The sequence below is a fragment of the Uranotaenia lowii genome, chromosome 1 (genome assembly GCF_029784155.1).
Source record: "Uranotaenia lowii strain MFRU-FL chromosome 1, ASM2978415v1, whole genome shotgun sequence".
NCBI lineage: Eukaryota > Metazoa > Arthropoda > Insecta > Diptera > Culicidae > Uranotaenia > Uranotaenia lowii.
The window spans coordinates 97,238,747-97,254,548 of NC_073691.1; the positions used below are offsets into that span (position 1 = coordinate 97,238,747).

The following is a 15,802-nucleotide window of genomic DNA, read 5'->3' on the forward strand; positions in this document are numbered from 1 at the left end:
GGAAATTTCTTATATACACACTCAGCATTTGCCGCTGGTAGTGTTCGTGATGTTTGCTGGTTGATTCACCAACACTTTTCAGTTTTAGAAAATCAACCTCAAAACGACCGGCCTGCCCGCGGTCGCGTTTTTCTCGTTCCGGAACGAGGTAACTGCTAGTTTCGCCCTCATGAAATAATACGCTAGAAATGTTAGGTCAAATTTGACATTTGTCAACTGCAGGGATGCCATAAACTATAGTTTATATAATGTATACATTCGTCTGAATCAAACACATGTTTGAAAGTGTTAACAATTGGCATATTTAAATTGGAACATACTCCATTCCGTGCATGCCAAAAGCGAAAAACGAAAATAAAAAAGATGTTTGAATGTCCGGCATTTTCAAACTGGAATCCTTAAAAAAAATCAGATTCGAAGAAACCGAACTTACAATGATGTTGATTTAAATAAATATCGGAATAAATTCGTTGCTTTTACACAATTATTAAATAGTTAAATTTTAATTTATTTTTTTGCAAAAAGTAAAAAAAACGTTTCAGCGCATCTGGCATCCCTGGGCAGACTGTCATTCGAGAGCTGGAAAGATTTTTGCGGATTTTACTGATTCTCAATTCTGTTCGGTGTCTTTGCTGCAGTGAGTATCATGGCGCTTTAGCCGTAAAATTATATAATCGAATAAAAATTAATCTACAAATCCTTAATCAAGCATTTATATTGCCTTTCACGTTAAATCAGTTTCTGGTCCGTGTGCTGAACAAGTAATAAATCCAAAATGTCGGATCCTGCTCCACGCCCCATGAAGTTCCCTTACACCATGTCGGCTCAAATCGCCCAGTTTCCGATTAAGCACTACTTCAACAATCAATGGATTTGGCGCTACTACTTCATTGCATTCGGCCTTTCCATTCCTCTGTTCTACAAAATAAGCAAGCTCGGTAAGTATTTCGAGACAAAACTAGTTGAACGATATTCTTATCTCATACATTTTACTCCACCAGCCAACTCGCCCGGAAATGTTGCTAAGTGGGCCGAATCAAAACGCAAGGAACACGCAGAGCATCACTAATCCTGACGCCATGTCCCGAATCGTCTAGCATCGATGTTGTGGTTGAGTGTTTGAGCAACATGGCAAGGTGCTGATAAAAATATAAATAAATTGGAAACTGTATTTGGTTATCAAAATGTCATCATTGATCCTTAATGAAAAAGAATAATATTGAAGACCTGAAATAAATGTAGTGATACGTTCCCCAAAACATTTGTTCCACTTTTTGTAGTTTTCAAAATATTGGAAGAATTCGAATCTCCTGCTGATATGAATAAGTATCTGTATGAGTTTGGAACTTACAGAAATGTAGATGGCGTACAATTCGGTTTAAGGTAAATGTACCCGATGTACCCCTAAGGCATGATTGACTTAGTTTTCTCAAGATTGTAGACTTCCTGTAATGTGCAGCTATGAATATCCTTCGACAAACATGATTGCTTACTAGCCCGGAAAGCAAAAAAAATATTTCTTGGCTTTGAAACTGTGGATAATTTGAGAACAATCCTTTCAAACTATTGATTGAAATGTTCCATATTGTGGCCCTTACTCAGTTCCTTAAATTGGCCGTCAAGCGCCTCACTAACACAACAACGGGCCACATGAATTCGTTGATAATATGGTGGAAGGAAGCACAGCAGTGTATTGTATTGTTTTCAAAAAGTCAGAACTATGCTGTTACGTTAAAAATTTTAAATGTTTAGTTCAGTTTTTTTATATTTTCATTTTTATATGAATGGACTTCTAAAACAAATAGATTCCAAACTATTCCACTGTATACCATACATATATTAACCAAACAAACAAATCGTTCGTCGATTTTTTTTACATGCAATCATGATTGATCTGTTTCCACTGAAGTTAACACAAAACAGTGAATGTTCATAATTGTTTAATTTCACTCCCGTAAATGGAGGACAGACACATAACCCTGTAATGCATAGCATTTTTAAAATCAGCATAGCAGTTATTGATTCAGTGAATTCTTTTTGTTACAAAAATTATAAAAGAATGAACCCACAAAACGTACAACAGTTTGAATGAAACTAAAAATAACCATCCCAAACATTTTATTACAATATTGAAAAAAAATATATTAACGTAGCCTTCCAATCTTTAAACAAAGTTAAGAACACAATTTTAACAAAAACTAAGACAAATACCAAAAGATAAAACAGTAAATGTGGTTTATAACATAAAATGTGGAGGATGTGAAAATTCTTACATTGGAGAAACAAATCAATTCTTACGCAAAAGATTGGAACAGCCTAAAAACGATGTTAAAAACGAAAAATAGGAGGCACCGGACTTACACAACATAGTATGGAGTACGGTTATGTTTTTGGTTCTAAAAACACCAAAATTAAAAAAAAAAGTCTCAAAGTACAACACCAGAATCTGTGCAGAAATGTTTCACATAAGAATAAGGGGCGACAACGGCGTTTTAAAAAAACAGAAATATTCAATTAATTTCAAATCAGCATACAATTCCATTTTACCAAAGATCAAGACACAAACAGATCAATGTAAACATAACATTAAAAATAAACAACTGATAGCAGAACCAGTACGACGATCGCTAGATAAACCAAGATTGTTAGTTCTTGTAAAAAGAAAATTTTTGCAATAATTAATAAATATAATTTTAAGGTCTACTGAGGAGTACCGCAACGCCAAACTTTCTACTAAACTTATTAAAAATGTGAATGTTGGTTGTACAACTATGGCACACACACACTCAATTTGGCCCTTGACCAGCTATACGTGATTTGATTTTTTTTGGAATCAACGGAAAATGACTCAATGAGAGAATTGAAATAAGCATGGCGTGAACTGACAATTCAATGAGTGGAGATCTTCGCACTAGCAATAATTAAAGAAATATCTTCAAAATTCAATTTCTCTTACTTACAGAGTATGATTGCAAGAAAATATGAACAATCGTTTACTTAATTGATTCGTGCACACAGGCATCTCTTTTTTGGAAAAAAAAACATTTTCTTCCGCAGTTCCTAATAAACGGATTTTTTAACGAAAATAATGGCGATATTGACTTAGCATTGTTCTAACAGGCGATACACACTTTTATAGAGCTCGTAGAATAGCTGGAAACTTGGAATGTCCTATTTCTATTTGCATTGTTTGTGCTGCACTTATTATTGCACAAACGTTTGTTGACACGTGCCGTTTGAAGTGAGGGAATTGTTCATATTTTTTCGGAAACATTTCGAATTTTTGCAGAAAAACAAGAAGTTGGTTTGTTTGTGAATATTGTATAAATAACATAAATTTAAAAGTGTTGTAAAAGTTTCGGATCCTAGTAATAACCTGTCAAATTTGTACAGCAAGTCATTTCATGAGTCGGAAAAAAGAAAAATCGAAAGCATAAAATGAATGGATTATTCGTATTATTTTTTTTAAACTAGTTATAATATGTATTCCTCTCTACAACAAATGTCGGTAAAACATTAAATTAGCGCACTTTGCACCAGGCGGATATTATATGGCGTGCAGTTAGTTTTCTCGATGTCTATTATTTTTAAATTTTGAATATTCACGATAAAAATTGTATTTAATCATGATGACATTTATCGGAAAGAGAGTTGTTTATGATTACAATATTATCAATATGTTGCGTAATACTAAGACAAAAACACTGTGTTCGTCTGATGTAAGTCTAAAAACATTATTAGTATCTAAGCCTTATTTTTTCATAGATCTACGTTTCCCACTACCGCGAACGTCCTGGTTATCTTTACCACCGTTCAACTTTGCTGTGGCTGTTTTCGGTGAGTTCGTACCATTTTTAAGCAAATGATCGTTCTTCAACATATCACTTGGCTTAAAAGGAAGCGACAGCTCTCTAGAGCGTTGTAAGACAAACCGCTCTAGATTCCGACCGGCACTGCATAAAAAGAAACAAAATGTATAAAATTAATGATAAATGGTACCTTCACTATTTTATACTTACACATAGATTTCCGTTTCATCAGTGTTGTATAAATCGCAGTTCCGGAATACGAGTTGGACGTCATTCATCATCTGTTCATTGATAGTATATTCTCCCATATTGAGCTTCGACTTGATTTTGGCAAAGTCCATCGGATTTTTAATAATGTCATAATAATCTGGAACCTCTTTCACAGAAACAGGTCTATCGAACGGCCAGGATTCGGGATGCTTCAGAATGTCCTCTAGTAATGTATAGAGAATGACGTTGTTCAGGGGCAGATCTTCCCCAGTACGTCTAACGCGCCGTGAGCTAGAAGAATCCAGGTCATCATTTATTGAATTATTCATCGTTGATCGGCGAACTTTTGCTGGTCTTTCTTCAACGCCGTTTTCGTGGAAACCATTCGAAAGTGATCGTTTTGAAGAGCTCGTATTCGATCGGCGATTCCTTTTAACTTTACTAGAGAGTGCTTCGTTATCACTGTCATTATCTGAATTATCTAGCTCAGTTAAGATACTACGTTTGGAGGAACGTTTTTTAACCACCGGTTCTTCTACTTCATCATTGTGTACTTCTTCTGATTCATCCATGTTTTCTTCTTCTTCCGGTTCATCTTCTAATTTTTCAAAACTATCATCTGCAGCGCGTGAAGCAGCCAGTCGAACTGCAACCTTATTTTTCTTAGATTTCTTGTTCTTTTTCTTTTTGCGAGTCTCATTGTAAACCACCTTTTGGCAGCACTTGTCACATTCCCATCGCTTTTTAGGTGTATCCGTTAATGTTTTCGTGCACTGCGTATGGTAGCCTTTATTGCAAGTGGTGCACATGGCGGTTGCTCCTCCGACTTTACATTTTTGGCATACAACACCATCCTCCTCATCGGAGTTTGCGGAATCATCGTCTGAGCCGGCTGTTGCTTTTTGTTCTTCTTTAACGACTTCATCTTCGACAATTTCTTCCTCGGTTGCCTCAAATATCTTTCTACGTTTTTGTTTTTTGGTTGCGTAATTCTCCGGCTTACATTTAGGACAGAACCAGTCTCCTTCGGGAACCTGTTTCAATTTAGGTTTTAAGCAATACATATGACAGGCGCGATTACACTCATCGCAAAGTAACGTCATATCCGGGTCACCTTTTCGGCGGCAAATCATGCATGGACGACGTTCTGCCGAGCTCGACCAGTGGATTGAATCATAAAGTACATTGTAATGTAAGAATAGCTGTGCATAATTCGTTGAACGCATCAATGACTCTTCCCAACGTGCCAAATTCCTCTGTCCTCGATACAAAGCTTTAGCCGCGTTACCTTTATCTTTAATAACCTTATTTGGACCGAATGGATGTCTTAAGAACTTCGAGTCGATACATTGTTCAATTTGTAACAATGCTTTAGCCAGCGAACGAACTTTCTCTTTCACAGTTTCTGATTCCGTATTATCAGTTTTCTCTTCAGATTCAATTATAAGTGAATCTGGTAAATCATAACCAGGATCTACAGAATTGGACAATAACTTTTCCATATCAGTTTCGTCGGGTTCATCATTTTCCATTCCTTCGTCTTGTTCTTCAAGTTCTTCCTTGTTTTCCTTAAACGGCATCACTCGGTTTGAGCCCCATAATAAAGGTTCCGACAGTTGTTTGTATTCAAACTGTTCAATTGCCTCACGCCATTCATCTCTGTCGGATACCTTCATCGTACCCAAATAACCAACTGTTATTTTCGATTCTAGTTCCAAAATATTTTCGCGTATGCTTGTTTCAAAGATAACATTAGGATCAGTTCCTGGTTCATGGTTAAAATTAGGCGAATCGTACTTTCTCGATTTATTGACAATTGAGGCAAGTAGAGATTCGCGTTCTTTCGGATCAACTGTTAGCTTTTCTACTGGACAATTTTCAAGATGATTCAAAATGAGCTCTTTTTCCTTCTGTAAGTTATCACGTAGAGCTTTTTCTCGTATACCTCTTACGTTTAGGCTATCGATAAGTGCCTCAATTTGCTCAACTGTATTGTAGAATGTCCACCGTTTCGTGTGAACGTATTGATTGGTGTGTACGGGACAACTTTTCGGATTAGCTGTGCACATAAGTAGCTCCTCAAGTGAAGGATTCACTATTTCTTTCGGCTCAGAAGTCGATGAAGACTCTTCTGATGTGCCATTGGCAGGTCTTTTATTTTCAAAAAGCCCTTTCAATTTTGCACTTCCGGCGAGTATTAGTTTTTCGATGGCTATGTCAGGTTTAATTCCATCGTTTTCTTTATCATTATCGCTGAATATGTTATTCATGATAGCTTGTGTAATAAATTTTTTCCGCTGATCTTCAGGGCATAACGCTAGACCGGGAATTTGAGGTGTAGGTTTTTCTAAACACTTACCGCAGAATGCGTAATCGTGCTCCACAAATAGACCAGGTAATGATTCAAAAAGCCAATAATTTCGATGAGCTCTATCAGACCCTAGATAGATTTGATAGTCAAAGAAATTCTCCTTAAATTTGTCAATTTCTTTCACTATGATTTTTACATCTTTTTCCAACTCAGCCTCTAGCTTGATAACATCTTCGGCCATTTTATCCTCTAACTCTTTTTTTAACGCGTTTTTCTCATCAGCCGACCCTTCCAAAGCAACAACCTGTTAATATCATATAAAAATGAAAAATATTAAAAATTTTAGCAAAGAAAAAACATTCAAATCTACATATGTTACCTGTTTCTTAATGTCGTTTTTCATCGCAGTTTTTTCCGACACCAGTTTAGCTTCTCTTTTCGATTTAGCAACATTTGCCGAAATAAACTGTAGTTTAGCAACTCTCGCCTTTTCTAACCGTTCCTCGATAAGTTCCCGCACGCTACTGTAGGTCATCAGCTGGTCGATTAGACATTTTAATATTCTTAAAATATCGCCAACTGGTAGCTGGAAAACAGTATTCGACACCAGAGCTCGGAAAATATGTGGATGGTCATTGACGAGTTGTATTCCGGGATCATCGAAGCTGTTGTAACCACCACGCATTCCGAATCGCCATTTGGCACCTTTGTCTTCAATGAGCGCCCCGGATGATAGAAAATGCAAACGGAGAAGCTCTGAGATGGTTGTTGAATCCATTGGCAATTCATTCAGCTTGGTATTGTAGTGAGTTTCACACCAAATAGCGGCCTTGGTTGCTTTTTTCAAAATCGGAAGATTATTTTTACGAATTCCAGAATCGCTATTGAGGTCGAACTTAACTGCTATTTCGTTTTCCTCTTCAATTTGATGAGAGAACAGCGTACTAAGCAGGACTTGAAATATATCGCTAAGTGGGCCATTAACTTCCCGGAGCACCAACGCACGTTCCAGTAGATCTATAGTCAAGCCATGAGCAAATTTATCCTTTATAGATAGCAATTCAGCAAATGAAGTCATAAACTCTAGAACGAATATGAAATCGCTTATGTGCTTTTCGTCCACGATAGTGCTAACTGTTGTTGGCGTGGGAAGAACTCGTTGATCGGATAGTTCTAGATCTTCCTGTACTTTTTTAAATTTCTTGATTGCGACCGTTACTTGCTGAGAAAGCATGGCTTTTTGTTCTTCCAAATGTTTTTTCTTCAGAGCATCTTTCTCCGCCTTTTCTTTACGCAGACGCTCCATTTCTTCTGCCAGTTTTTTCTTTTCGATTTCTGCTGTCTTGGCAGATTCATCATCTGATTTATTGAGGTATTTTGATATACTCTGCTGTTTTCCATCTTTCTGAGCACTTCCATTAGACTTTGGACCTTTTTTGGTAATGGACTTTTCCTTTTTAGGAGGGGTGTTTTTCTTCTCTTGATCTTCACGAAGTTTCTTCGCCTCCGCTAACATAAGTCGCTTAGATTTCTCGAAATCCGGGGGTTTTCCAAAGAAAATTTGCTCATCAGTAATCCCTTCATCTGAGACAAATTTTTTCAATGAAGGTTCTTTAATTCTTAATACTGCTCCACTTTGCTCAACGTGCATTTTTAAGAATAGTTTGCATTTTTCTCGTGGAGCCGCGCTACGAGCACGCTTAACATTATCCGCCGAAGCGTTCCATTCTTTGGGTTTGCGTGCGTCTGTGGCGGCTACGCGATAACGCAACTTTTCTGTCTTCACTGGGCTGTTTGTTTTGTTACTGTAAACAAAAAATTGCAAAAATGTACAGATTCCAAAAATGGCGAATCACATTGTATGGTCCCAAAAATTTTTATTTGTTTGTAGACCAGATAGAAAGCGCCGTCTACTTTGAAATAAATTTGTGAATTTCAGGATGGTTAATCTGATCAGAATGTGTTACGTGGAGGGAGGAGGGTCGAAAATGATCGAAAATTGCGATACGTTACATTTGAGCGGCCTCTTAGGTCCTAAGATATAAGATACGCGAAAGTTGTCTAAGTTGTCTATGGCCGGACTTAGAATATGGCTGAACAACTTTTTTTTTTCTCGAAACGAATTATTCAAATAATTTCTGACACTATGGAAATAGAGTAAACAGAGGCCTGATATGATGTTTAAAATATAATATTCCGATATGTGAAGGTTAAACCAATGACAGGCGTTGAAAGCGGGGTGGGACAGACAGGGAGAGGGGGGACTCTTGCAAATTCACTGAAAAATGTAACAAAACTCGAACGATTTTAAAACAAGTATGATCAAATTGGGCACAAAATGGTGTCATGGAATTATTTAAAGTATTATCAAATTTTTTGTTTGTATATAGGGGCCCGTACAAAACAAATAGAAATAAAATAAATTCGAGCTATTTTCGAACCATTTTTCATAAAAATTGATAAACATAGGCGTTTTGTCTTCATGAGATGATTTATATTTGGCAAACAAGTTTTGCTGAAATTCAATGAAGAACAAATGAAAGACTCTTACTATTTTTCAGAGATGATGATGATAAATATGAGAGGTCTCATATTGTATGAATATAACATACACAACTAAATTGTTAGTATTTTTTTCAATAAAGTTTGTTACATTTTTTGACTTAGTGGAAAAACTCCTTCCACTTCTAGTGTATGTGATGTATTTTTGTCTTAAAGCCCTTCCATTTTTTGTATAGCAAGGCTCCCATATACAACAAACATTACAAAAAAACAGATCGGAACCTTTCTGAGTGATATTCATCAAAATTGGTATTACAACTATTGTAAAAAGGGGCTCGCATCCCCAACATTTCACTAGCAGAATTTCTCCCTAGTTTTGACACCACCAGAAATGTTTGTTTGCGAGGGCATGGGAGGGTTTTAGATACGAGAAGCAAATAAAGCCAAATGATGCATTTGATGCTATTCAGTTACGAAAAATGTTTCTATGTTAATTCGAAAACTGCTCTACATTTGACGGAGAAGAGGAGTGAAAAAACAAATTTTCGAAAGGGTTTTGAAAACAGAAAAAAAGTCATTTAAAAAATTAGAATTTATCTTCCTAGCATTGCAGTTCGAAGCTGAAGTTGCAGCTTCCATTATTTAAAAGAACAATTTTGAAATTTGAAAATAAAAAAAAGTGATTTGTCTACGACTGAAACGAACTGAAAAATAATCGAAATCACAGTTTAATTTTCCATCAGTAGAGGATATGGAATTTTTTTTTTTGTGGCGTTTAAATAGCTCGGGGAGCTGACGCTGGAAATGCAAATTAGAGATAGTTTGGAGAAGGAAATTTCAAAGTTTAGAGTAGGCAGCGTAGAATAGAAAGCGATCATGAGACGTTGCGTTAGACCATCATGCACTTCATTATATCCATTCCGGCTGGATATGGACAGAATGCAGATAAGATAACAAACCAACCCCTCCTGATACCAGTTGGAGGAAGGACAAGGGTGGGTTCGAGACTGGCCTCTACTTACTCCCCAAGCATCTCACATGTCGACAACTTATGGGATTCGAACCCAAAAGTTTTTCTTGCCGATACCGGGAATCGAACCCAGTACGCCTGGGTTACCAGACTCGCGCCAGCCTATCCACTAGACCACATCAGCGCTATAATTTTCCATCAGTAGAGGATATGGAATTAAACACGAAAACATCGTGATCATAAAAGTTTAAAACTTTGCTGTCCGGCCATAGGCAATTTTTCCTAGTTTTTTGCCTTCAGTTTTATTCACGTTACACATATTGGACAGTAAATGGGCTTTGTACAACAGATAGATGTAGGTTTAAGACTATTGTTATTTCAATGAAAAAAAAATAATTCAAATTATGTTTTCAAATTAGAGTATCAATCATTAGTTACCTCGGTGCTATAACCTCCAGAATAGTTGCCTCACGGGTTTTGCCAGACGGATCAACGACATCGACCTCCTCGCCTTTGAAGTATCGCTCCTTAATGTAGCCGCAGACATCTTCGACTAGCTCATTGAACGAACTGCGCTTTGTGTGGGTAGCGACCAACAGGAAGGGACCTTTCAAAGCAGACGGAAACGTCTTAAGCTGGCGACGGGCTTGCTTCTCGGAATCGAGCGCTTCCGCATATGTCAGATTGGGTTTACCCGTTACAGCACAACTCCACACCATAGACGAGATGAGCATAACGCGATGAAAGTAATCGCTAGATGTCGCGCAAGAATAAAAGAAAACCATTAACGAGGGTTTGGCCCAACATAGGCTTAACGCTAATAAACTGAGAAAATACAGGCAATGATCATTTGAAATGAAAATATCAAGAAGGAGTAACGATCAGCTGAGAGACCATGGCCAAGGTTTTATTTTGGAAGGATTACATGTCAACCAAAAGCCTGCCAGCCATTAGAGTACACGACATGAAATGTTGGGATTCCGCCCCGATTAACAAGAAAGGTGAAAAACGAGCTAACTGGAGGCGATGGCCCACTTACTCATAGTTGCTGAATATTTCGTTGGTTGTTTCACAGAAGAAAACTTCATCGCTATCACGAAGCCGTTCGGGATCGGCAACTTTCTCAAATACCTGCTTCCTGAGGAGCGGCATTATGAGTCCTTTTTAATACTTGTTTTAACACTGGAAAGTCGATATAAACTCGCTTTTTTTTAGTTTTTATTAACACTAGATCACTTGGATACGATTTTTCGACGACGGCTTGCTTTTCATGCCACTCTCCTGAAAACTTCCTCTTGATGCTTTCCTTTTCCCGCTGCTACTGGCTGGTACTCATAATAGGCGCGCTGTCTGATGCTAGTTTTGTCAAAATGTGAGTTCTTTAATGTTTAAAAGATTTACACGAACACATACACAATTAAAAACAGTCAACTAACTGGCGGGAAACAAATCAGGACAAAAATTTGAATCGTTTTTTGATATTCTGTTCCAATAACTGATGTAATTTGTAACATTCGATAGAATTGTTTAAATTACAATGTATATCCAGAAGTCGCGCAAGAAATTACAACACGTTGCCAAACAAATCGAAGAATATAAACAAAATTACGCAAACATGCAAACGTACTGCTTGTAACAAAAATGTGTAGTTAACACGCTCCTTTTGCCAAACTCAAAATTAAGTTGTTTTGGTTCAAAACAAAGGACTGAAGCAACTGTCAAAATCACATACAAACGGACCGTTCCGACTTACGGCGTGTTCGTAAACTGATTTCTTTGGGTGATGCATCGATTTTTTTGGTAGATGTCAAATCACCTTCCAATGCTTTTGCATACCGTTTGTTTAATTTACGAACGCCAGCATCGATAGAAAAAATCACTTCGATAGAAAAAATCAATTTACGAACACGCCGTTATTCACCAGCAGAACGTCTGTTCCCCTTTGATTTCAATGGAATTTTGGTACCAAAACGCAAGGAATATTTAAAGGAGGTAGTGCCGAGGCAGCCTTGCTTTAGTATTAGTACCGCCTGTGACGTCACTGTTGCCAATAATCTGTGAATTTATATGGAATTTTTTCAATGTTTGTTAGCAATTAAAAAAAATTTAAGATTTTTTCAACTTTGAAGGCACACAATTCTAGAAATATTATTGGTCTTCAAGACTGATACTAAAAAAGTTGAATGTAGTAATTGTTTTGCTTTAATTCAGACGATTGAAGTTGCTGAGGATCCTAACTCAAATTGACAAAACTTGATAATTAGTTCAAAATTTTGCTTATAAATGTTGAAATCAGTTAGGTTTGAACCGTTGATAAAATAAAATAACCAAAAATAGTATTTTTCGAATCCAACCACAATCTTTTATTGGAATTTGGTAAACCAAAGTTGCAATGGCTTTATTGGGGTTAATTGTTCTAAATTAGAAATTCATATGGTACACCATGTTAGATTCAAATCATGACGATGAGGTGCACTGCCATAAACTACCAATCAGACCTTTTGAAAGGGGAAAATTATTATTTTTTCTCGTTTCACATAGAGCATGACTGTGCATTCAATAACAAATTCAAGAATAATACACACTGCAGTCTATTAAACACCATGAAACCTCATAGCACAATCAACTAGTGGCCTTACAACATAATCCGAATCAAATTGGATTTTAATTTAGTTCTTTAATGTGTTTAACATTGAAATTTGAGTTCTTCCAGTATAAACCTTCGACAGCTTGGCAACAGTGACGTCACGAAAAAAAATCCAATATGGCTCTCGGCACTACCTTCTTTCAATATTCTTTGACCAAAACGTCAGTGCGGTAATGAAATGTCAGTTCGGAAATTTTCTTCTCTTTCAGCCTCTTGGTTCAAAACAGCACTTCAGTGGATTTGAACCATATCGCAAGGAGGGAACTCAACTTAAAGTTCATAGAATCCCAGGGGTGAAAAACAGAAAAAAAAACAAAAAAAGCTCTCAAATGTCAAATTGATCTGATTAAATCACCGACCAGTGAGCAGGTATCAAATTTTGCTCCATTAGGATGATCATTCTTAAAACTTTTTTTTAAGTCTTTTAGAGAGTTTTGCATTGGATAAGTTTACAAGTTTCACCAAACTGAGCATGCCTCATCTATGAACAATAGCTTTATTGATTTATTTTTGGTTCCGGCACGAATTTTTATCATAAACGATTACAAATCTTTTCAAAAAGTGCTCATTTTTCTGTCGAAAAGTAAAAAATGCTGCAGCAAAATTTCTATTTGCCTGACCTGATAGAATCGAAGTATGTTTTGAATTTCAGTCAAAATTAATTTGGAGTACCAAAAACTAGAGTGTGTCCTGGCACCTCTGCAAGCCAGGCCGCAAGTGTACCGCTTGAAATAAACCAAAATGAGTGTCTCACGAAAAAATAACGATACTCATATGGGGGATTTTTCTAGTCACACGGAAAAATTGAGTTATTCATGAAATGTGTTGCGATTACACCTTCAAAAAGCCTAAGCGGTTGTTGTTCAAAAATTGTATATCCCCAATTCAATTTTGGGTAGTTTAGGGTCACCAATATACAGATGTAAAGTAAAATTCGATTATTCAGCTCTGTATAAAAAGTTTGTTGTTGTTGGAAAGCTTTTTCAAGGGGATGTCAAAGCATAAAAATTTAGAAGTCGTTAGGATGATTTTTGTTTTCCATCGTTATTTTACGTTGTAATCGTCAATTTTAACTCGTGGAAGGTACGTACAATAATGTAACTTAATTCATAAATGTAATTGTTCGTTTTTAGGGAAGATGCCCACTCAATTTTTTTTGCTCTACAGCCGCCGGAAGAAATCATTTTTCGCACTAAAGAGATCCACCGTTTAGTGCTCGAAATATGTTAAGGGCTTTGCAGGAGAAAAATTACCCCTGGTTGGAGCTACCCAATGTGCCTAATGACACATCCGGGGGAATACAATCTAAAAATATACCGTTCTATATGAGCTGCTCCAAAACACCGCTGCTTCCGTACGCTAAAAGAATTAAAATTTTGATGATAAATAATTAGCATCTGTTCCCTTTTCAGTTGCTCTACTGCATCCGCCCAAAGAACCTGGGCAAGCTGGAAACGGTCCGAAATCGCCGAAAGCAACATGTAACATCCCGCTCGTTTCCCTTGAGGGTGAACCCGATGATAGCGGCTATTCTTCAGACAAGGAGGATCGGGCGGATCAGCTTCTTCGATAATGGTGTGAGCACTGGAGGCCAAGTTCCAAATGTTACGCTCTGTTTTAGTGACGTTAAGGTAATATCCCTTATTTAATTACCTTATTTTTAAATGTTATCGGAAATTGACGAATCTAACCTAAAATTTGTTTGTTGGCAGGATGCGACGAAAAGCAGCCGTTAACATTATTCCGCGGGTAGAAATATTGGCGAACAGAACCATAGAGCTGAAAGCTGGAACGTTGGCCGGATAAGGAGCAAGCTAATTTTGTCGTTCCCAAAAAGTAGCCAAAATCTAACGGTAGTCATCTCTCCAACAAGAATGCCAATTCCGAAAAAAAACAGTAATTCGACGATTTTAACTAGCCTACCAAGCAGCTCATAGATGGCCAGTTTGTCTTTATTTACTTAATAAATTATGATTACTACGCAAAAGAATAAATTTTTGTGGTTTTTCCTCTATACATTTTAAAACTTTCATTTTTGCTCAGAAATCTCAAAAATGCATGGGCATCCCTGTGTCGAAATATACAGAATTGACTAATCGAGTGAAAGCTCGCAAATGTGTAAAAGCTCTTTGCACACACTCTGCGTATAACGCCCAAAGTTAAAACTAAGTGGAGACACTTTTCTTGAAACTGTATATGGATTTTTATACAGAATCGAGTAACTTTGGTTACCGTGCATATTAAGTAAATTAAATCTAGAGTTCGTTTTTATGAGGTCGTATTAAAGGGAGTATATATGACATATCTAGCGTAACATTTCAAAAGGGCGAAACTGGCAGTTTGCTCGAAACGAGTAAAACGCGTTTGAAAATTCGGAACACCTATTCAAATCCTATTTGAAAAATCGACCACTTTTTATTCAACAACATTTAAAAATGTGCATTATATTCCCTTATTGTTCGATGGTTATCAAGAACTTTAACTTTTTTCGCTTAATTTCAGAGATTTTCGAGTTTCGCCCTTTTATTGTTTTCCATTCCAGTTACGCTTGCAAGTTTCGCCCAATTGATCGGCCGTTTTTGTTTTGGTTTTGAAGTTTCGCCCATTCGTCCTACACGCAAAAACTAATAAGGCCGTTTTGTCACACACGGTCAACTCAGTTACGCCTATTGGCCCTACACGAATAGAAAAATTCACTCTATTTTGAATAGGCGTAACTTCACGTTCCAACGAAAATGCATCAACAGGAAGTTTCGCCCAATTGAATTTTATCAATTTTATGAAAGTTTTAAGTAATTTTAAAATGAAACCACGTTTAATAGGTAAAGTGCAACCGCGTGCATCCGGAATGACCGTTTACTCGATTTGTTTACATTTGGCAGTTTCGCCCTTTTTAAATGTTACGCTAGATATGTAGTGAACCTACATTAAAGAGAAACGACGTCTCAAACACAAAATTCCAATCGACACAAAAGAACTGTCAAAAGCTTCGTTCAATCGTTAGTAAAAATCGGTTTCAACTAGTTTCTGTCAACTGGTAGTTGTTCAACGAGCCAATGTTTTGGTCGAAACAAGTCAGGTCGTTGTTCAACGGAGCAAGTTGAAATCAGTCGAAACCGATCCAGCTCGGCAGCAGGATTCGTTTCGACCTGGTAGAAATCGGTCGAAGTCAATTGGAAAGAGACAGATGATAAACTGTCAATCCATTTCTACTTGCTTCGACCCGTTTCTACTAGGTTTCATTGAACAGACTAAAAATCGATACCAATCGATCCGAGCATTTTGTCGTAAAGCTTTTACCTTTCTTATTGAAAACTCAACCAAAGAAGCTATTGTGATTGCTGTTATAGTTC

The 15,802-nt window shown here is 36.9% G+C and overlaps 2 protein-coding genes and 1 long non-coding RNA gene across 5 annotated transcripts; 2 read left to right on the forward strand and 1 right to left on the reverse strand.

The window, feature by feature from the left end:
* The first annotated feature begins 511 nt into the window (after positions 1-511).
* Positions 512-1,261, forward strand: LOC129750314 (uncharacterized). The gene is made up of 3 exons (XM_055745449.1): positions 512-637; positions 739-938; positions 1,002-1,261. The coding sequence occupies exons 2-3, from the start codon at positions 776-778 to the stop codon at positions 1,067-1,069; spliced, it is 231 nt and encodes a 76-aa protein (XP_055601424.1). The 5' UTR covers positions 512-637; positions 739-775; the 3' UTR covers positions 1,070-1,261.
* Positions 1,262-3,305: 2,044 nt separating this feature from the next.
* LOC129750282 (bromodomain adjacent to zinc finger domain protein 1A) lies at positions 3,306-11,345 on the reverse strand. The gene is made up of 5 exons (XM_055745447.1): positions 10,842-11,345; positions 10,241-10,555; positions 6,710-8,135; positions 4,020-6,634; positions 3,306-3,953 (listed from the first exon to the last, which is right to left on the reverse strand). Exons 1-5 carry the CDS (start codon positions 10,952-10,954, stop codon positions 3,752-3,754), a joined length of 4,671 nt encoding a protein of 1,556 aa, XP_055601422.1. The 5' UTR covers positions 10,955-11,345; the 3' UTR covers positions 3,306-3,751.
* A 2,040-nt stretch (positions 11,346-13,385) lies between these two features.
* Positions 13,386-14,426, forward strand: LOC129739992 (uncharacterized). 3 transcript variants are annotated; one of them, XR_008736055.1, is made up of 4 exons: positions 13,386-13,532; positions 13,583-13,803; positions 13,862-14,080; positions 14,162-14,426. It is a non-coding gene; the product is annotated as an uncharacterized LOC129739992 (long non-coding RNA). The 3 variants fall into 3 exon arrangements; XR_008736056.1 differs by having other exon boundaries at positions 13,391-13,532; positions 13,617-13,803; XR_008736057.1 differs by having other exon boundaries at positions 13,425-13,532; positions 13,588-13,803.
* Positions 14,427-15,802: the final 1,376 nt, after the last annotated feature.

Bases quoted from the DNA above. Each gene is read 5' to 3' on its own strand.
- LOC129750282 (XM_055745447.1), bottom strand. From the start codon at position 10,954: ATGCCGCTCCTCAGGAAGCAGGTATTTGAGAAAGTTGCCGATCCCGAA. The intron at 6,635-6,709 runs GTAACATATGTA...TGATATTAACAG, and splicing joins AAAACGACATTAAGAAACAG to GTTGTTGCTTTGGAAGGGTC. The intron at 3,954-4,019 runs GTAAGTATAAAA...CTTTTTATGCAG, and splicing joins GATGAAACGGAAATCTATGT to TGCCGGTCGGAATCTAGAGC.
- LOC129750314 (XM_055745449.1), top strand. From the start codon at position 776: ATGTCGGATCCTGCTCCACGCCCCATGAAGTTCCCTTACACCATGTCG. The intron at 939-1,001 runs GTAAGTATTTCG...TTACTCCACCAG, and splicing joins CTACAAAATAAGCAAGCTCG to CCAACTCGCCCGGAAATGTT.